The sequence below is a fragment of the Pseudorasbora parva genome, chromosome 6 (assembly GCF_024679245.1).
Source record: "Pseudorasbora parva isolate DD20220531a chromosome 6, ASM2467924v1, whole genome shotgun sequence".
NCBI lineage: Eukaryota > Metazoa > Chordata > Actinopteri > Cypriniformes > Gobionidae > Pseudorasbora > Pseudorasbora parva.
The window spans coordinates 39,926,417-39,949,824 of record NC_090177.1 but is presented as its reverse complement, the minus strand read 5'-3'; the positions used below and the strand labels follow the sequence as shown (position 1 = coordinate 39,949,824).

At 41.4% G+C, this 23,408-nt stretch overlaps 1 protein-coding gene across 1 annotated transcript in view; it reads left to right on the top strand.

The window, feature by feature from the left end:
* The first annotated feature begins 346 nt into the window (after positions 1-346).
* The window catches only part of bmp7b (bone morphogenetic protein 7b), a 120,723-nt gene continuing 97,661 nt past the window's right edge, over positions 347-23,408 (top strand). The window contains exon 1 of the mRNA XM_067446914.1: positions 347-938. Within this exon, the coding sequence (XP_067303015.1) occupies positions 539-938 (400 nt within the window). The 5' untranslated portion in view covers positions 347-538. The remainder of the gene's footprint in view (positions 939-23,408) is intronic.

Here is a 23,408-nt window from a genome sequence, read left to right as displayed (position 1 = left end):
TACTAATGTACTCTCCTCGCTTTTTAGATGTTCTGATTGTAATCTGTGCCCTAAAGTAAGATCTCCAGCTAATAACAGCATTATAATTCACTCTCCTTGACATGTTGCAATGAGACGCGCGTCAGGGCAACATTGTCGCCGCAGGTGCATTTCTGGAAACGGGCATCCACGAAGCGCGTAACCAGCCTCCGCACAACATTACAGTTCAGAGACAAGCATCTGCGGAGATAACCCTGTCGTTATCAGCCGCCTGCGTTCGCATACCTCCCACTCTCCGAGCCGTTTTGTTAGCGGGGTTTATGCGTCTGCGCTTCGCTCCTCCTCCTCCTCCTCCTCCGGTTTGCCATCTGTACGCGGACTCCGCATCGCGCTCCGTGCGTCTGCAGGTTGAAGAAACGCAACAGGTCAAAGAATCTGAGTGGGAATTCTCTCGTAGGCGAAATGTTAGAACAAAATAACTGATTATACCAGTTTTAGTCCTCACCTATATTTGGATTTGGCTCATTTATTTGTGTGAAACTCTGCGCGAAAGTTCATCATGGTCTCATTGCTGGATTTAAGCGCTCTTGCTCTGTTGCTCGTGTGGGGATATTGCGTCCTGGCAGATACGCTCTTCACAAACTTTACTCTGGACAACGAGGTCCACTCTAGTTTCATCCACCGGCGCTTGAAGAGCCAGGAGCGCCGGGAGATGCAGCGGGAGATCCTGTCAATCCTCGGGTTGCCGCACCGGCCGCGGCCGCACCTCCACGGCAAGCACAACGCCGCGCCGATGTTCATGCTGGATCTGTACAATGCCATGTCCACCGAGGGCGACGAGGAGGGCTTCTCGTACCCGTACAAGCCCGTTTTCACCACTCAGGGACCGCCAATCGCGACTCTTCAGGACAACAACTTTCTGAACGACGCGGACATGGTCATGAGTTTTGTCAATCTAGGTAAGATTGTTATCTAACCCTACCCTGGCGCGCACTGACAGTTCTGGGATGTCAAAGGCCACATTTTAGCCCTCTTTAAATTGTCCTAAACTGCACCCACCTGCGACTCTTACACTGAAACCATCAATAACTAGCCTACTTGTTAGCCTACATTGGAGCTTGTGTGACTCTTTTATTGAGTCCTAACGTGTAGGCTAATGATAACAATTGAATATACAGGGTTGCCAACTTTTAACTTCAGGTTGGAGTGAGATTATTCTTTAGTTTTTTCCCCCCACATCTCCTATTTCGATCTTAATTTAGTATCAATTCATATGTAGCAGCCTATATAGCGTACTGCACATAATACAGAAAAAATAGTTTGTCTTAGCTCTATTTTAAACGTTTCTTGGGTCAAATTATGTGCTCGTATTCATTAATATTCACTTATGTGTGTGTGCTTATATCATTTATCATTATTCATTAAAAATATTAGGACGCTAAGTCCTAATATGATGCATAAGTTATTAACGTTTTAAAATCTCTAAAAAATCTAGTGTTTGATCATATCTAAATATGTATTAAAATGCAAGACTAGATTAGATACATGTATATTTATTAAAGAGCCATAAGGGTAAACCTACTGGGTAATGGCATTACAAATTAACATGATTATTTTTTAGCCACAAAATGACTGTAATTTACCTCTTTGAATTGGAATGCTCTATTTTAACCATGGTCTTTCGTCATTTGAGTAAAAAGAAACACTAAATAACTTTTGGACACAACTTGACTTCAAAAGGTGTCCTTTATTATAAGGCTCTCTGTAATACTGGACTCTAACTGGTGAACGGATCGCTCATTTTTTGTTTTGTTTTGTTTATAAAACGGATAGTTCTGATTGGTCAGCATGGCTTTGCAGCTGTGTTATTTTCCACATCATAGTGGACCAGCTATGACACGAAACACCTGCTCACCAATCACAGCATTCTGTGAAGTCAGGGACTGGGCTGTGTGGAGGCCCCTTCATGAATGTGCTTACTAAAACAGCCAGGCCCCAATATTTATATATGTAGTAATCGTTTGATAAAACCCATAAAGCACTTCAGATCACAATAAGGTTAACTTACTATGAAGGAAATAAAAAAATAAAAGTGTTTTAGGAGAAAATCACACCCAGGGGTCCCATTGTTGGGAATATTTTGGGGTCAAACTTGATAGTTTTACAAGAAACAATATAAAGCTGCATAACATGCATATCTGAAAATGTTTCTTTAGATGTTCCTGACAAAGAACTTGCCACAAATCTCCAAAAAGTGCAACCGATGAGGTACTTTCTGGAAGACAGAGAGTGACTAATGAAACTGTAGATCTTAAATGTGAAACATCATTGGATGTTAAATTTCTGTCCTATCTGAGGCCCTGTTTACACCTGGTGTTAAGATGCTTTTCGGTCGATCGGATCACAAGTAGACGAGGGAGGCACATTTTCGTTTACACCTGGTATATTATATTTCGAAAAAGTAATCTGATTACTCCTTTAAAAGTAACTTAGTTACTTTACAGATTACTTGATTGTAAAAGTAACTAAGTCACATGCCTGTCCTGTCTTGTGCGCACATGTGGGTTTTGTTATGTTGAGCATGTGCTCGTGTCTTTAAGATTACTTCATCAGTTACATTCAGCAGTTGCCGAACAACACCCCTATCTCCTCAACATAGAAAGGACAACCGTTTTTGCCAACATAACTTTATTGGAAGTGCATTTTTAACAGTAACGGCAGCAATGTATCGCCTGACATTACTTTAATCTGATTACTGGTTTGGAAATAGTAACACGTTAGATTACATTAACATTTATGCATTTGGCAGAAGCTTTTATCCAAAGCGACTTACATTGCATTCCAGGTACACATTTTTACATTATTGTCAGTTTTTGCTTTCCCTGGGAATCGAACCCATGACCGTGGCATTGCTAGCGCCACGCTCTACTGGTTGAGCTACAGGAAAGCTTCAGCCGACAAAGCTTTTAGATTACTTGTTACTGGAAAAAAGTAGTCAGATTAGAGTAACGCGTTACTAAGGAACCACTAAGTTTTGTCCACGTTCAACCACTTCTGTCCTGATTTCTTTGAGGGGAGGGTCTTTGGGTGGGTAAATGTATGTTTTTTTTCTCCAGATCTTTCGATCTAATGCATGCAATTTACTTACAAAAGTGCCCGTAGATGACAGAGTAAAAAAATCATACAGAGAGCATCAGCTTTCATTTCAGCTCTGACAATTGCAAGATTGCTCTGAACGCTGTGAGTGTGTGTTTGAAATCAGGAATGGTTAGAGAACATTGTGCCTGGTACGTTTATGTCTTCAAACCCAACTTGGGTCTTCAGCCGACAAAGTTTGAATCCATAGGCATCTTTTGCGCCTGTTTGAACACTTTCGACCAGCGTTTTCACTACGAAAGCGATCCAGTCGAGTGCGTTTTAAACAACCTCTGAAAGTGGACAAGCTCGAAACGTTTTAGATCCTCTTTACACCTGTATTTAGCGCTATCCACTTGTGATCGACCAAAACGCGTCTACATTGCCTGATAGTCTGTTAGCAAACCTTTACTAAATAATAGCCAACCTTTACTCAGTCTCAGATTGATCCTCTTTCTCTTCATGTTTTTGGCATTGACAGGAAAGATCTTCCACAGAAATCAGATAATAACAGGGCTGAGTGAAAAATAACAGGCCAAAGAATGGGGATTTTCCCCCCCGAGAGTCTTAGATATTTTATTTGTTCCTGGGCCAAATAGCATGCATAGTTCTCTCCTCCATTGTTTGTTTGATTTTATTAGGCCACTTATCTGCGGAAAGTCTTAACCTTGGCGTGATTTCCAAGCCCCTAATGCTGTTGAACGCAAACCTATATTTGCATTGTGTGTTTTGTGCAGTGATAATAAAGCGCTGTCACATTCCCAAGCGTCTGCTGTCTCAGCGCCAGCTGTGTCCTCTGCTAATATTCAGGTGTTCAGGGCTGGCTGTCTGGGAGCTCAACAGTCTCTTTATCTTCAGTTTTTTTTTTCTTCTTTGCAGTAATGATATCAGCTGACAGAGGCACAAGTGTTTTGCTAAGTGCAAAGTACGTCTCATGACTCGTTTGCTCATCTAAAATGAGGAAGCCTATGGAAGCTCACACTTATTCTTGCATTCAAAAGTGAAAACATAGTAACCATAGTTTCTGCCAATAACATTAGTTGTTGCTACTGTAAAACTAGGATACGTCATATGTACATAGTGCTCAGAATATTTCTGTCACTTTGATTTATGTCTTTTCCCCCCACTGTTTTATTATAAAAACAATAACTGTAATAATAACTCTGGGATTTTGGCAACACGTCTTGAGTGAACGCTCCCAAGTAGCTTTTAGTCATCCGGTTTTACCTCCACCTAAAGCGCAATCTTTGACACCGCCTAACTTGGCTTGGCTGAATGTTTCATAATGACCTGGCTTGTCTTATCAGCGAACCTGTTAGTTTCCTCATTAAAGCGTCATCATCTGCACGCAAGCACAACACGGCCATGCAAAGTGTGATTTATTGTCTGATAAGAGCAATTATGTTGTTAAGGGTGTGATTTGTATCGCTGTTTATTGGTAAAATGGATTGTAAGAGGTTAGTAATGATCTGAATTCCTCTTAACGTCAAAATGATATCAAAATCCTTATTTTTGTAAAGTGAATACGGCAGGATTTATAATAAATAATGCATCTGTGCACATTATGTTTTTTTTTTATTATTGATGTTCCCTCATAATCTTTAATTACAATCACCTCTCGCGGTGAAATCTCTTCTCTGATGATGCGTTTAGTGGCATGAGGGCGGGGCTATAGCCTGTCACTCACATGAGATCAACCAATAGCAAACAACAAACATGCAATCAATTCCCCACGGACAAAATCAAGTCCCACCCTACATATTTTCTTGTTCGAGAAGCATTTTACCCAGAAATACATCACAAAAAGGAAAGAAACGACGAATGCAACTTCCGTTGCATGCCGACTTTACACTATAAAGTCATGTAGCCCTCCTTGACCTTCTTTATCCGTGGAGCACAAATAATTTTTTGCGTATGCGATATTAAAAATCATACAGGTTTGGAATGACATGAGAATGTGTAAATGATTTTGGGGTGTCGTATCCTTGTGCTGATCACAGTGTAAAAATATGGTTGGTTTAACTTAAAAAATAAGTGAGTTTATTAGTGAGTTTAAAAAGTGAGTTTCTTAAAATTAAAAATTTGAGTTGATACAATGAAGGAAATTGGTCTAATAAATAGAAACTCAAAATATTATTGTATCTGAACCACATAAAAAATGTGATAAATCATGAAAATAGATTTACAAATAAACAAATAAAACACATACAAATAAAACACACAATACACAATATGCTTAAAAATCTTTAAATAATATCTGAATAAAGGTTGTCATTTCTCAAAAATGTTCATTGTATTAACTCAACATTTTAAGGCAACCAGGTAACATTTTTATTTATTTTTATTGATTTTACAGTGGAATGAAAAAACAAACTAATGATTAATCTGAAAATGACTAGCGTGTGTGTGAATCAATGTGAGTGTATGACTGCAGGGAGGGAGGTGACAGTGTGTCCTATTCTGAAATGTGTAATTATCCAGAGGACTGCTGTATTGTGCCTATTTTGGACAAGCACTGACACAGATGGATTTGACCACATAGACTTGCCTCTCGCGCTTTCTGCTCTGCTTTCTCTCTACCCGAGAAAAGAACATCAGCTTTAAATGAAACAACCTGCCGTTCAACCAAATCAAACTGCCACAGCACACCTTTTATATTAAATAAGCCACAATGTCAGCAGAGACGTCCCCCTTGGGCATTTTGCAGAAAGAATGTGCAGATGTATATTTATTTACTTAATTTTCACAATGGTGGTTACACATAGTTGCTATATTGCATTAGGCCCAGAGAACTCTACATGGACGCCATATGATACAAGTGTTTCGCCTCTTTCACTGAATCTGCGACCCATAAACCTGACAGTCAATCATAACAAAGATGCTTTACACGAACACAAGGAAAACAAAAGAGTTCACAGAAAAACCGTATGAGATCCAATACCACATAAAGATTTTTTAAATGTTTACTGGAAAAGGATTTCGCCCAAATCCGATAAAATTATGAAAATCCTCTCAGTGAACGCATCCCAAACTCGGTTGTAGCTTGCAAAGTTTTATTCTTCAAAAATAAAACCTTCTTCAGGCATTTTCCTAAAAAAACGGGGCACATGTTGACCGGATGCATCTCGCTCATGTGCCCTTTTACAGTATCTGATTATCTTTGCTTCATGCTGCATTGCAGTCGCTTCTCTGTGAGAGAAATGCTGCTTTGTGAGTTCAGTGCCTGAACCTCGTGATTTGATCAGACTTATTGAATCTTTTCCGAGCCAATTTGAGAAAAAAAACGAGCGATTTACAATTATAAACACATGCTATGTTTCAGAAGCAACAGAAGTGTCAGTATCTGTGTCTTTGCTTCCTTAGTACCGAGCTATTCAGCGAGGCAGCATTTGTTTTTGTTTTTTGAATGAACGTCATCGTGTCTAATGATATCGAACAAATTACAACTTTTTACGTATAACCAAACCGCATATTTAATGTGTACATCTCTCTCTCTCTCTCTCTCTCTCTCTCTCTCTCTCTCTCTCTCTCTCTCTCTCTCTCTCTCTCTCTCTCTCTCTCTCTCTCTCTCTCTCTCTCTCTCTCTCTCTCGCTGAAGAAATGGATTCATCTCAGCTCACAGGAAACATTCTCAGAACTTTGGCTAATGTTCTGGCAAGTTACGAGCAAACATTCTTAGTCATGTTTATAGAGTGCATTAGTGCCCGTCCACTTTGGTTCCGGAAGTATTGTTTTTTCCATTGCTGTCTCTCATAGGGATTTCAAAATGGTCTTTGTTAAAGCATCATGAGCCATGAACCAAGCCAACCAACTATGAGGTGAATCTCGACATTACAAACTTTGATTTGAAACAAAAAAGTATTTGAAAATCGGATAAAAATATGAAGGTACAAGAAAGCACCTTCAGCACGGGCACCCTGACTGGTCAGCGCTATGCCGCCCCATACGCAACAAACTGCGATGCTCTGTGTATTCTGACACCTTTCTATCAGAACCAGCATGAACTTCTTGAGCAGTTTGAGCTCCAGTAGCTCGTCTGTTTGATCGGACCACACGGGCCAGCCTTCGCTCCCCACGTGCATCAATGAGCCGTGGCCGCCCATGACCCTGTGGCCGGTTCACCACTGTTCCTCTTGGAGCACTTTTGATAGAGACTGACCACTGCAGACCGGGAACAGCCCACAAGAGCTGCAGTTTTGGAGATGCTCTGACCCAGTCGTCTAGCCGTCACAATTTGGCCCTTGTCAAACTCTGCACAGGTTTTTCTGCTCCTAACACATCAACTTTGAGGACAAAATGTTCGGTTGCTACCTAATATATCCCACCCACTAACAGGTGCTGTGATATATATATATATGTGTGGTATATATCATTGGAGTGGGCGGAGCTAAAGATATATTTTGGCACATTTTATTAGTAATTAACTTAGACTGCACAGAAATGGACACTGAACTACAGGTAGCCCTAATACACATTAAATGCAGTCACGCAATGCTGATGTTAAAATTAACAATTTGAAAACAAAATCATTTGCACGGTTTGATATGATATTTGATATGATGAGGGATAGATTTAATCATCACCGTTTTTTGCAATGGTTTTTTCCTTTAGTTGGTCAGAACAAAAGTGGATGTTAGCTTCTTGTTCAGATGACATTATTATGTTGGTTCTTCTTTCAAACAGTCGACTCTGTGATTGTGAAGTGCAGTATCCACACCGGCGTGGTGACTGACAGCCGCACATTCTCCTCAAAACATTGGGTTCATCCACACTGAGCCGTGCCAAGGCAATGTTTATCAGTCCATGAATAACTGCTGATTTCGAACAGAGATGGCGACAAACATGAAAAACTACAGGCTGCAGCTTTAATATAAGCATTAGCAAAATGTTCTTTGAACATTACCTGGGATATAGTGAAAACATAGGTGAAGGGATAGCCTAGAAATCTAGATGCACCCTAGCGGCAGCAAATCTAATCTGCTCGCGAGTGTCGTCTATAGCAAATCTCAATGCACTTCTGAGCTGTAATCGCCATACTCTGGTCGGGCCAATCACATCGTGTATAGAGTCGGTGGGTGGGGCTTAACATGATGACGGCCGAGTTGCGCTTGCACGCTTCTAGTAAACACAGAAACTGGTGAACGGCGGTCTTTCGAATCAGCTTTGACCGCGACTCTGGAAGACTTGGAGTTAAAGGTGGGATAGGTAGGACTGATCTAAAACACTTTTGTCCAAATTTGTTTAAACTTTCTTTATATGTCAACACATAATTAAAATGTAAGTTCTCTGAAAAAGAGAGTATAAAAATCAAGTAACTCTAGACTTTTTAATCTGCAATAAACACCGCTCATTATTTTCGTTCGGGACGAAACAAATGATTGGCTTGGGCGACTGTCACGCTCTCTCACTACCATGGCAACCACCACTTTCGCTACCATGGCAACCACCGCTTTCCGCCCTCACATGCGTGCACCCCTAGGAAGAGCAAAAGCATTCAAAATGCTCGGTGACGAGTTTTGCAGTCAGCGAAGGCAAACAATGCAAAAAAAGAAGGAAGACAGTAGGCCTACATGTTAAGGCAATGCACAAGAAGTCTTTGGATAAACAAAGAAATCAAACACGAGTAAATTTCATCGTGGCTTTCCAACGATGTCGAACTGAGGGACCTCAAGGACCTGAAACACGACTCATTGCTGGCTGTATTTTTGCTTGACAGGTCATCTTTCATTTTGATTATACATTTTTTCGGTTTATGTTTTCAAGAAGCATGTATCACTAGCACTTGTAGCTGCCTAATATAGCTAACATAACATTACTTAGCATAAAGCTACAATATTACACTTAGCCATTAGTAGAGATGATAAATACTCAATATGCTTAGTTCAAGTTGATCGCTGTTGTGTTGAATTGTGCAAAATTTAACTTTAGATACCAAAATGCATGTGTAAAAGCCAGTACACCGCATCCTAGGGGTTGAACGACTTCCATTTTTTTAAAGTCGGCATTTATGTGATGAAAGTCGAGTCGACGTCGACTAGTCGCTGATGACGTCATTAAAGAAACAAATAAACCTGAACCTCGAGCTGAGACGCGAACTCAGCTCTTCTTGTGCCCAGGACAGCTATGGCATATGACTATGGCAAACTCTTACATGCAAAACACAGTATATGTTATGAATCTTACACGAAATTCATCTTCATACAGTATAACTGATGTTATTGGGGAAACATGATGCTACCCGTTTTCTTTGCCTTAGAAATATAACTAGCTTGTTACCGAATCAAAGTAAAATATATTTTAAACTTTACCAGTATCAGTATTCTAGCTTGACAGTGAGTACTAAAAGACATCTTATCTGTTTATATTCATACTGATAAAGTTCGATGTCTTGGCTTTGGAAAGAGCCCAGAAGGGAGAAGATGGAGTGAATGGAAATAATGAGCTGGCTTTAAAACAGTCGTGAGAGGTCTACAGACACTCAATTTTTATACTGTCTTTTTCAGAGTACTTACATTTTAATTATGTACTGATATATAAAGAATGTTTAAACAAATTTTGAAAAAAAGTTTTTTAACCAATTCTTACCTACCCTACCTTTAAGCTTTTCTCTGAGAAAAGAACAAAGAGCGGCACTGAAGTCGTTCTTAAGAAGGGAAGATGTGTTCTGAGTTTAGCCGACCGGGTGAATGTTTAATTTGTCAGCGAGCTCTGCTTCACCTTCGTTGCTCTGGTTGGTGTAGCGCTATCCTATCGCGTGCAGAGGGAGTTTGAAAGACAACCGTTTATCCCGCCCCTCGGATTGAGCTGTCAATCGAGAGTTTCCAGACCAAACATCTTGATGTGGGTCTGGCTTGTCAGGCTACTGAATGGACATTTTTAAACAGATTTACTAATTTCAACGGCCTTTAACTGTGTTCATAGCTATACATACCATTTTTTTTTTTTACTTATTTGGAAACATTTTTAGATAACATCTACCTGTTGTTTCTCATAAATGGCTGAAAGAAAGTGTACTTCTTGTGCCCTCCTCCATCTTGATTATCCATATTCTTTCCTTCTGAGCGAAGCTGGGTGGCATTCGCCCCTTCTAAAATATTATGACAACAGTTGTGGATCTGATTTCACAGATACTCCTCTAAAGCACGGTGGGGAGGTCTGCTGAACGACAGGCTCTAAAGAAGCTTTGTTTGACATGGCCAGACCCTCTTTATACCTACAAATGTTTCATACGTCTGGGGCACAATTTACGACAGACATGTGGGTGTCTCACACGCTCCAAGAGAATTCATCTTTTTCCGTCCGTCAAATGAAGTGTGTTTCAATCCGACACAGGTGTGACTCACTAAAAATGTTTGTAGTAGCACTGTAGGCAAGGCTTTGTACTTGGCATTCAGAGTTTTATAGAGCCAGCTGTTTCAGAGTTACATGTTTGTGACTTGAGAAAGATTTGAGATATAGATCGGTTGCCTTTTGATGATATTCAATATGTCTACTCTTGTGATAAAGAAGTGCGTTTAATTGTATTGAATGTGCACTTACATTTTTAAAAGTATATTTTTTAGAAACCGTACTTGCAGGTAATATAATATTAATGAAATAAAAGGCCACTTAAGTGTACTTAAAGAGAGTACATGAGACTATATTTCTTTTAAAAGTGAACTTTTTAATAATGTCAATTTAAAGGTTTTACTTTAAAGTACACTTTAAATTATTATGTTTTAATGATATTTTGATGTGCTTTGAAGAAGTACACTTATGTGAAATGTAAAATACTTAATTATAATTTCAACTGTTATTATATTACATTTAAAGTCGATATTTTTGAAATGAACTAAATTGCAACTTAATAATTGCGTATATTTTAGTTTTCCATAAATGCTTGTATATTCTGCAGTACCATATTTCAAAGACAATAATTATAAAAATTACATATAAAGATGCACTTAAGTGGGTCAGAAAAACAATTTTAAGTTCACATAATTGCATTTAATATAAACTGACACTATAATGCCAATATAATTTTTTTTTTCCAAAATTGAAAGTCATGGGCTTTTGGACAAAAACAGTTGAACCATTCATCATCTTTGTTCTCTGCATAAGGAAGAAAGTCATACAAATTTGGAACAACATGAATAAATTATGGCAGAATTTACATTTTGGGTATAATATTTTGGGTATATATAATATATCAATTTATTGAGTATATCTCCCAGCTCTAGTTGTGTAAGTCAAATATTGTGTGTCATCTGAATGGCCCTGTTAGGTTTAGCGATAAGTAGAGTAAGTGGGTGGGTCTCTAATTTGTTTGGACCCCTGAGGCACGGGACATTTTGTCTCTGAGTCACCTTAGTAAAAATCCCAGCTGTGTAATGGCTCACGGCATGTATGTAAAATGTAAATGCGACACGCAACACGAGTCAACACTGTTGAGCGAACGCTCCAGGAGTCTAGAACACGTTTTTTAGTGTGTGAAATACAGCCACTCCTGTACCCAAATAAAATCACACAATAGCTCAACTCAATATAGACGCCAAGCAGAATGTTCAAGCTGCTCTTTTCCAAGTTGGTGAAAATCAAGTACCTCAAAGGACATCTGATCTACTGGTAAAAAAAGAAGAAGAAATAAATATTAGAAGCTATAGTGTCATCAGTGTCTTGAAGGAAGTTCACCCAAAGATGGACATTCTGCCATCAATTACTCGCCCTCATGACCCCAAACCTGTATGAGTTTCTTTGTTCTGCTGAACACAATAGAAGATATTTTGAAGAATACACTCTCAGAAAAAAAGGCCCATTGCTGTCACTGGGGCATCACCCTAAGGTACAAAAGTGAAAAGGTACATCTTTGTACTTTACTCACTCCTAAATTGTACATATTAGTACCTTAAAATGTACATATCAGTATTTTAAGAGTGCATATTACCTTAAAGATACATATTAGTACCTTTTTTGTTTTGTACCTTAGGGTACCACCCCAGTGACAGCAATGTACCTTTTTTCTGGCAGTGTATAACCAGTGGATGGCACCTATTGACCTTCTCAGTAGGGAAATAAATGTCAAGGATCAGGAAGTGGAGGACCCAGATGCAGAGTGAACAAAAGGACAGTTTATTAAAAAGACAGATCAACAAGACACAAGAGGGTAGTGGATGAGTGACAGTCCAAACACCAGGGCAGGGGACAGACACCACGACGACAGGCAGGGGAGGATGACCACTGAGACCAGTCCAGGCAGCCAATGAACTTGACGGCAGCTCGTGAGGCAACACCAGGCAGGGCGATGGTGGACCAATCCAGGCAGGAACCAGGGGCTTGAGGGTCTCACAGAATCAGCTCCCTTCTTGGCTGAGAGGCAGTGGAGACAGCGGCCAGGGAAAAACTTAGGACAGAAAACACGGGACACACACACAAGACACTAGACAAGACAACAAGAAACAACAGACAAACTAAGAACTATGACTAAATTAAACAAAAACTAAAAATAATAACTGGAGCTAGAAAACAAGGAAAAATAAAACAAAACCAATCTCTATAAAAAGACTTAACTGAGAAATAAAAGTGGAAAACAGGAAAAATAAAAATGTAAGCTATCGAAACCAAGAAAACTAAACAATAAGGCTAAAGAGAAATGCCAAAATAAAACCTGGAGAGAATGAGCAAAATAAAGACAGAAACTACACTAGACTCAAACTCAGGAACAAAGAAAAAACTGAAAATAAATGCAAAGCTAGAAAAACAGGAGACACTAAAACTAGAAAAGGCTAGACTAAGCTAGACAAGGAGCTAGAGACATGTACGCACAAGCAAACGCTCACAAACATACACAACGAACCAGCAAAGACATGAGGGAAGGTAGCACAATATAAAGGGACCAGAGCACATGAGGAACAGGTGAGCACAATTAGTGAAACGAGGACTAGACCAGACTAAACAAGGGGGCGTGGTAACAGCAAACAAGGAGGTAGGACAAGAGGAACACATGACAAACACAGAGAGAGACAGATCCAAGTACTAAGACACAAAACAAACATAGAAACATTAAACAAAGACAAAACAGACAGAGCTGCCAGGGCAAAACCCTGACAGTACCCTCCCCCCAATGGACGCCCCCTGGCGTCCAAACTAGGCAAGGGAAACAAAGGCGGTAACACTTGGGAGGGTGGGCGGGGAACAAAACTAGGAGTACCAAGGCAGACAGGAAACATGGGAGGCAGAACTGGGGAGGAAAATAATCTAGGGGAGTGGTTAGGGGCTGACCAGGGGGGTGCCGACCTAGGGAACCCACAAGGACCAGGAAACAGGGAGGGTGGGATGGGAGGGGTATTAGGCACACGACCAACAAAAGCATGGGGCCTTTTCAATGGTGGGGACCTCTGACAGGACATGATTACTGGGACAGACTTAGAGACACCTTCTGGAACTGCAGAGATATCCTCCAGAAGTTCAGGGACAGATACTGGACTTGACTCGGGAGCGCCCTCCTGGGCTTGACGGGCGTGCTCAGGGACTGACTCGGGAGCGCCCTCCTGGGCTTGACTGGCGGGCTCAGGGACTGACTCGGGAGCGCCCTCCTGGGCTTGACTGGCGGGCTCAGGGACTGACTCGGGAGCGCCCTCCTGGGCTTGACTGGCGGGCTCAGGGACTGACTCGGGGACACCTTCCTGGGCTTGACTGGTGGGCTCTGGACGGCCTCCTCTGAAGCGGGCTCTGGGACGGCCTCCTCTGAAGCGGGCTCTGGGACGGCCTCCTCTGAAGCGGGCTCTGGGACGGCCTCCTCTGAAGCGGGCTCTTGGGACGGCCAGCCTTGAAGTGTGCCCTGGGACAGAAGGTGAAGCCCTCACTGGGTTAGGAACAGGAGATGGAGCCACTGGACTCCGCTCTGGGGCTGGAGCCGACACTGGACTGCGCTCTGGGGCTGGAGCCGACACTGGACTGCGCTCTGGGGCTGGAGCCGACACTGGACTGCGCTCTGGGGCTGGAGCCGACACTGGACTGCGCTCTGGGGCTGGAGCCGACACTGGACTGCGCTCTGGGGCTGGAGCCGACACTGGACTGCGCTCTGGGGCTGGAGCCGACACTGGACTGCGCTCAGGGGCTGGAGCCGACACTGGACTGCGCTCAGGGGCTGGAGCCGACACTGGACTGCGCTCAGGGGCTGGAGCCGACACTGGACTGCGCTCAGGGGCTGGAGCCGACACTGGACTGCGCTCAGGGGCTGGAGCCGACACTGGACTGCGCTCAGGGGCTGGAGCCGACACTGGACTGCGCTCAGGGGCTGGAGCCGACACTGGACTGCGCTCAGGGGCTGGAGCCGACACTGGACTGCGCTCAGGGGCTGGAGCCGACACTGGACTGCGCTCAGGGGCTGGAGCCGACACTGGACTGCGCTCAGGGGCTGGAGCCGACACTGGACTGCGCTCAGGGGCTGGAGCCGACACTGGACTGCGCTCAGGGGCTGGAGCCGCTTGATTCCGGCCCTCCTGGAGCAACAGATGAGGGGCATCTAGAATGGCAGCTGACTTGCAGGCATGGGCTCTCCTCTTCTTCCGCTTTCGAGGGCATGACAATTTGTAGTCGACTGGCTCTGGCCTGACAGGTGCGGGCTCGACGGGCTCTGGACTGGCCGCTGCGGGCTCGACGGTCTCTGGACTGGCCGCTGCGGGCTCGACGGTCTCTGGACTGGCCGCTGCGGGCTCGACGGTCTCTGGACTGGCCGCTGCGGGCTCGACGGTCTCTGGACTGGCCGCTGCGGGCTCGACGGTCTCTGGACTGGCCGCTGCGGGCTCGACGGTCTCTGGACTGGCCGCTGCGGGCTCGACGGTCTCTGGACTGACAGGTGCGGGCTCGACTGGCTCGGGTGGTGTCAGGATCTGCCAATCCCTGCGGTGATGCAAGTAATTGGAGAAGTTCCAAAAATCCAGGATCCTAAGTTGTTCCATCTCCCACTGTGGTAGGGGGTCATCCAGACAGATGTTGAAGGCATCCTTGAGGGCTGCATCATCATACTCAAGGCCCTTAGCAATTGTCCAGAAGAACTGGGCGAAGGACCGCACTTCTCGGCCCTGTTGGCGAAGAGAGGCCATACCCTGCTGGAGTGCCAACCTCTCTTGAGCAGTCGCAGGAGGAACGATACGGAAGCTCATTCTGCTGGGTCCGATCTTGGCTGGTTCGTTCTGTCAAGGATCAGGAAGTGGAGGACCCAGATGCAGAGTGAACAAAAGGACAGTTTATTAAAAAGACAGATCAACAAGACACAAGAGGGTAGTGGATGAGTGACAGTCCAAACACCAGGGCAGGGGACAGACACCACGACGACAGGCAGGGGAGGATGACCACTGAGACCAGTCCAGGCAGCCAATGAACTTGACGGCAGCTCGTGAGGCAACACCAGGCAGGGCGATGGTGGACCAATCCAGGCAGGAACCAGGGGCTTGAGGGTCTCACAGAATCAGCTCCCTTCTTGGCTGAGAGGCAGTGGAGACAGCGGCCAGGGAAAAACTTAGGACAGAAAACACGGGACACACACACAAGACACTAGACAAGACAACAAGAAACAACAGACAAACTAAGAACTATGACTAAATTAAACAAAAACTAAAAATAATAACTGGAGCTAGAAAACAAGGAAAAATAAAACAAAACCAATCTCTATAAAAAGACTTAACTGAGAAATAAAAGTGGAAAACAGGAAAAATAAAAATGTAAGCTATCGAAACCAAGAAAACTAAACAATAAGGCTAAAGAGAAATGCCAAAATAAAACCTGGAGAGAATGAGCAAAATAAAGACAGAAACTACACTAGACTCAAACTCAGGAACAAAGAAAAAACTGAAAATAAATGCAAAGCTAGAAAAACAGGAGACACTAAAACTAGAAAAGGCTAGACTAAGCTAGACAAGGAGCTAGAGACATGTACGCACAAGCAAACGCTCACAAACATACACAACGAACCAGCAAAGACATGAGGGAAGGTAGCACAATATAAAGGGACCAGAGCACATGAGGAACAGGTGAGCACAATTAGTGAAACGAGGACTAGACCAGACTAAACAAGGGGGCGTGGTAACAGCAAACAAGGAGGTAGGACAAGAGGAACACATGACAAACACAGAGAGAGACAGATCCAAGTACTAAGACACAAAACAAACATAGAAACATTAAACAAAGACAAAACAGACAGAGCTGCCAGGGCAAAACCCTGACAATAAATACTAGTTAATACTAGTCAATACAATCAAAGTCAGTGGGGCTCATTAACAAAATACCCATATTCTTCAAAATATATCTAACTCATACAGGTTTGGAACAACTTGAAAGGGTGAGTAAATGACACAATATTAATTTTTGAGTGAAATTCCTTTAAGTACATTTTTTACAATTACACGTTTACTTGTATTGTCTGTTGAAATATGATTAAAGTGTATTGCCAAAATGTACTGACAAGCATTTATGATAAATGTAATTTTTATTGAAACTTGTATGTCATGTATTTTAAATACACTTTTAAATATACTACATTTGTAACGATTTGAAGTTGCAATTTATTACATAAAAATCTATATAAAACATAAAAATAACATTTGCTTAAAATAACGTTAATCAACACATCAAACTACGTGTACTTCTTTAAAGCACAGTAAAATATTAGCATATTAAACCACAATGATTTAAAATGTACTTTAAAATGTGTTTACTTTTAAAATTATTTTTTTAAGTAAGTGTTAAGAAGTGTTTAGGTGCATCCCAATTTTGTGCACAATCCTATAACATTTTTAAGTACACTGTAAATTTTTTTTGTTGGTTTAAAGTTACCTGGTTGCCTTCAAATTTTATTAAGAGTTTATTAAAATAAAAAATTGGGTTGATACGATGAAGAAAATTAGTTTAATAAACAGAAACTCAAAATATTATTGTATTTGAACCACATAAAAAATGTGATAAATCATGAAAATAGCACTATTTGGCATGCTTCACTGCGTCATCACAAATAACACACACAATACACAATATGCTTACAAAACCTTTTAATAATATTTGAATAAAGGTTGTCGATTCTCAAATAATGTATTAAATCAAAAATTTTATTTCAATGAGCTCAAAATTTTAAGGCAACCAGGTAACTTATTTTTAAAATATTTTTTTACAGTGTATAAATAGTGTGAGTAGTGAGTTCACACAGAAAATTCCAAAAAGAAAAGGTGCACTTTAATCACCCGGATGATGCACCAAATTAACGGAAAATAACGAAGTGTGAAATGTTGGACACTTCTTGCACTTGACGGTCGCAGCTTTAATTAGACAGTGAAGTGGGACGGGCTATCAAATTCCAGTGCTTAGTGACAAAATGACCATGTAAAGTTCATGGCTGAGTACATAGTGCATAAGTAGTGTATAAGTTCGTCATGTGGGACATAGCCATTCAGCTGAGTGCACTCCTTTTTCACAAAGCAGGGCAGATATCAACGTTGTCTTTAATTCAGTCTGTCAGAGTCAGACCACCTTGTTGTTCATTTCTTTAAAGTCAGAGTTACATTTTTAGATCTCTGCGCGTCAGGGCACATACGGGCATGTCCAAAGGCAGAACTATAATTCTGGCCACTACAATATTCTCTGAGGATTCATTGTCTCTTCTCATCTAATTTGGAAAGCCATGAGAATGAGGCATTGGAGGCAAAGATGTGCTGCAAATGACTGAGAGAGCTAAAGAGGCTTCGGATCAGGGCAGAGTGGACGAGCCTTACGAAACAAAAATATATTGCAATATATTTGAAAATATCATGCAATATATTCACATATATGGGATTTAATATTTATATTTTGCAATATATTGCAATACATTGAAAGTGGCAATCATTTGTATATTTTCCTTTCATTGTTGTGCAGTCATTTCTCTTTATGTTTTGTAGCTTGCTATGTTTTGACAGCCCATATTCTGGTCTTAATCTACACAGATGGCTGCAAACAAGCACTGACAACTCTTTTAACAATTTTTTACAGGAACCCCCAGCAATTTTTAAGTATAATATATAGAATGTGAATTTCTGTTTCAAAACCTAGTGAGCTGCCTTACATTCTACTGTCTACTAGGGCAGCCCTTATGAAAATTAACCATGGTTTTGTTATATTAAAATTGGTATAAATCAAGCATTCTGCGTTATTTCAGACAGGTCACGTAGTCAAGCTCCGCTATCAGCTGATTGGAAAAATTCTAACCCCGTGTATATCAGGTGATCTGATTCCTGTGCACTCAATTCTCAAACAGGGTGTGTCCCACCTCCTCCCCAGCTCCTCCTTAAACTGTGTTTAACTTAATCAATGTTAGGGGTGTCCTCCCGACAGAGGATTTACACATTCGAATCAGAATTGTCGAATCTTTCTATGGTCGACTGATAGTCGAATAATAAAGCAATTAAAACTGCCTGACGAACTGACAATGGCTTTCTTATTTAGGTTTAAATAAAAGGTAATGTGGTGGATAAACATTCGTAAACCGTTTTCTCATAACATTTTAAAGCAGCGATCGAAATACAGAACATCACACAAATATATAAAAGAACATTTTGATGAATTAACCTAAAAAAAAAAAACCTGCCTAGAGAGGAAAAGAGCACTTTGAGTGTGTTTACTGCAAGTTCTTAAGCCGATTGTGCCTAATCGGGGTCTCACACCGGACTGAAGCTCAGCGCCGCCTCAGGATCTCACACTGGACCGAACATTATATACACGTGAGCTCAATTTTGAATCGACTTCTGACAGAAGAGCTGCACGATGAGTGTATCTTGTAGCACAGGGTGAAATCAGTACATTCACGATTTGAGGGAAATGAAATGGCACTTTGTGGCGCAGCAGGATTTTAACTGTCACTGTCACTGATGGTGGATCTGCTGAAGAAGCTGTCGGAGAGCTCAATATTGATTCTGAAGATGTTGAAGATGATAGTTTTGAGAATATGTTTGAGATGGTGAATATGAGGCAGATACTGAATGAACTCACATGAGCTCTGATGAGGACAGTGATGATGATGATGATGATGATGATGATGATGATGATGATGATGATGATGATGATGGGATAACACATCTGCTCAAACTGAACCCTCACAAGCTACAAAAGGTCACAAAATATGCTTTATTTTATTCTTCTGTAATTATTACTCTAATATCAGGAGAGTTTTATATTATCGCAACAGGTAGAGATCCATCTGTGTTAGATATTGATCCGGGTCACTGAAGACCCCAATATGTAATAATCATTGGCGAAACATTCATGCATTTAAGGGTTAAGAAGTTACAGGTATTGTACATTGTATTTAGAGGTACAAGGTACAGTTCACAAATAAAGGGAAAGAAAGAATTTGCCTGTTCGCTTTCAATTCTAAAATAGTCAATTTTTAATTATATTAAACTACTTTTACCTATACCTTTTCTGAATCACAATCTCAAATCACATTTTGAAACATTCTTCAATTCAGGTGTTTTGGAACAGAACAATTTTTTGCTTTGAACCGACAGTGTCTCAAAAGCCAGGTCAAGACTTCCAGCAGGAGTTAGTCCTGACGATCGAATGAAGATCTCATCCATTATGAGCTAGACTGCTTCTTTCTGTGAGACTTCCAGCAGTCTGAGAGTAAGATGGAGAGAGGTGAAATGAGTTTGACCTGACCTGACCCCCGCCGTCAGCTCAAGCCCACCCCAACACCTTCCACACATCGGCCGCCCCCGTGCCGAGAGTCCCGTCGCGTGAGGAAATGGCCTGTCTGCTACCTGCCACGGGAAAGAGACGTCATTACCCCATCAATTTTTATGGGTCTGTTTTCTGTCTTTTGGCCTCGCTAATGCGCCATTTAGAGCGTTAGTCATAGGCCGCTCTCATGCAGTCCTCTGGTTAGCTGCAAGTGGAATCTCAGACGGAGAGATGGATGAGAGGGAGAGCGGAAGGAAAGAAAGACTTAATACCACACTTGTGCGGGGGGTTGTTAGCTATTAAGCCTCTAATAGATTCCTCTTCTTTTAATAGGTCACATTTACATCACAGTTTCCGGAAGATTCGTAAAATAAAACACAGCTCCCGCCCCGGCATCATGAGCCACACTTTCAAACATGGCGAATAAAGGTGAATGAACGCGTGTGTTTTACCATTAATACTTAGCAGATGTTTGAGGAAACAGACAAAGGGGATTAAGAAATGCAGAAAAAGCACATCAAAATCTACTCTGCTAATTCACTGACTGAAAAACAAGAAATGGACAGGTTACAATTTTTAAAAAAATACCATTTTAATAAAAAAAACGACTCTGTAACACTTTACAATACGGGTGTGCTAATATGCTGAGTTCATGTATTACTAATGGTGAACTAACCCATTTATTAATGATTACTGCATCAGCAACTAATGAAGATTCAACATGATTAATAGATTAAGTTTCATGACATATGACATTTAAATTTATGCATTTGGCAGACGCTTTTATCCAAAGCGACTTACATTGCATTTTAAGGTGCACATTTTACATTTTTGTCAGTTCTTGCTTTCCCTGGGAATCGAACCCATGACCTTGTGTGTGTGTGTGTGTGTGTGTGTGTGTGTGTGTGTGTGTGTGTGTGTGTGTGTGTGTGTGTGTGTGTGTGTGTGTGTGTGTGTGTGTGTGTGTGTGTGTGTGTGTGTGTGTGTGTGTGTGTGTGATGGGTAGGTTTAGGGGCAGGGGCAGTGTAAGGGGATAGAAAATACGGTTTGTACAGTATAAAAACCATTACGCCTATGGAGAGTCCCTGTAAACCACATAGACCAACATGTGTGTGTGTGTGTGTGTGTGTGTGTGTGTGTGTGTGTGTGTGTGTGTGTGTGTGTGTGTGATGGGTAGGTTTAGGGGCAGGGGCAGTGTAAGGGGATAGAAAATACGGTTTGTACAGTATAAAAACCATTACGCTTATCGAATGTTCCCATAAGTCACAAAAACAAACATGTGTGTGTGTGTGTGTGTGTGTGTGTGTGTGTGACCTGGTAATCCCTGCATTATGGGGACAAAATGTCCCCACAAAGATGGCAATATCCGAAATCCTTTTCCTTGTGGGGACATTTTTTGGTCCCCATGAGGAAAACATCTTATAAATCACACAGAAGGAGTTTTTTTGAGAAAGTAAAAATGCAGAATGTTTCCTGTGATGGGTAGGTTTAGGGGCAGGGGCAGTGTAGGGGGATAGGATGTACAGTTTGTACAGTATGAAATCCATTATGCCTATGGAAAGTCCCCATTAAACATGAAAACACGACATGTGCGTGTGTGTGTGTGTGTCAGTGAGCCTCTCCTTAATGCACAAACTCTCTGGAGTCCCAGTACAACAATAGTTAATACTCCTGGAAGTTGCTTTCCTCCTCACACACACATACACACAGATCTCTGAGGACTCTCTGGCTCATGGCTGGCTCATGTTCGTAATCTTTTACAGTGACTGGCAATCGGAAAAGCCTTGTTGGGGATGCATGATGCAATAGGTCAATTTGTTAGGATTATCAATGTGTCATTAAAAGACGTCTGACTCAATGCACATCCACAAGTGGACACATCACACTATTGATTTTCTGTGTTTTACATTGCATGTTTACATCTTGGAAGAATACACTTTATTTTCACTGTGTGCTATTTAACATGTGTATTTTTTCTGAAAAATATCTAAAAACCGCCAATGTTATATTTTTTGCAATATCCCAAATGTTTCCAACTATTTGTAAATTGTGGGGCTGGGTGGCAGAAGATCTGCTGCATGACTAGAGTTAATGGAGGAAAACACGAGTAGAGCAAACGATTATCAGTTTAAACTAAAGGCTGGTCTCGATATAGTGTTCCTTACAACTTACCAAAGATTCAGAGATCCATGAATAATGACATGCAGCCAGGAATCGTGTTTTCCTGACATTTTGATGAGCCTGATTTCGACATGATTATTTATAACTGATCAGTCAACACATTTTTCGAGTGAATCCCGCATGTATATGTGGATGGGTCAGTGTATTGAAGCGTGGATGTGGCCGCTTGTCACAAGTGGAAAACAAAAGTTTTATTCAAATTCTGAATATATTATTGAACCTATTAATAACAAATAAATAATCATTATATTGCCCAGACAGCGTGCAAAGGCTGCTCCCTTTATAATCACTAAAAGCTGTCACTCACTCAATAAACACAATCTCACAGATCTCCGCAGCGAAGCTGGTCTAAAATGAAGCTTTTATTTCCCTATGTCTGCACTTACAGACGCACGGGATAACTGAACTCACTCGAGTGGTGAGTGGATTCCAAATTCAACTCCTGTGATTGGCCAACTGCGTTGTGGAAATCTACACACATGTCTGTGATTGGCTACATTACTCAGCGAGGCCAAAACACGGTGGAAATGTAATCATTTGTCGAGTGCAAATACAGATACACACTGGATCTTTTGCTAGCTCCTTTTCGATAATAATACGCTACTATTACGAATTCTTACGGAGGATTACAGATCCTAGACAAGCGGTTATGGGCAGGGTTTCCCTCTTAAAGCAGAAGCAGCAGCAGGTTGGTTGCGGTTTGAGTGAGAAAATGACAAGGTATTGTCAAGTCCGTCTCAGGCTCGGAGCAGCGATGTCCATGGGGTCCTTTTCCGATTCTTTTCCACCGGCTGTGAGGTGAAGACCACATGTCCCAAGATGTCATCAAACTACGCCTTTGTTTTGAACAGGCGCCCTCTAGTGGACGGAAAAGTTACATTGTGCACCTTTAACCCCAAAGAAAGTCATGCAGGTTTGGAGCATCACGAGGGTGTGTGAAGTTTAATTTTCAGTTGAACTACCCCTTTAAAGGTCTGGACTTGTTACCAAACCCTTGTGAATTAATTATATTGAATGAGCTCTTGTAGTATCTTAAATATTTGTTAAAAACTGTACTTGCAGATAATATAATATTAATTAAATAAAATGCCACCAAGTGCACTTTAAGAGAGACTGTGTTAAGAAACAGCCATGAAAGTGTACTAAGTACACATTTAAAAAGTACATTTTGAAATAATGTCAAATTCAAAGTACAACTTTCTCAGTACTTACATTGCCTTTTGTTTTCTGGATCCAATCAAGCTTCCTTCAAAACGCTTTAAGACTCAAAGCATAGTCTGCAAAGCATCCTGAGAGACCCCGTTAAATTACCTCATGTCTCAAAGCACATGACACTATAATAATAATAACCGTAAACAACTTACAGAGCTCTAGTTGTACCACCTGACTGCTGCAGATTTATTTCGCTGTTGGTAGTTTGGCCATAGGAA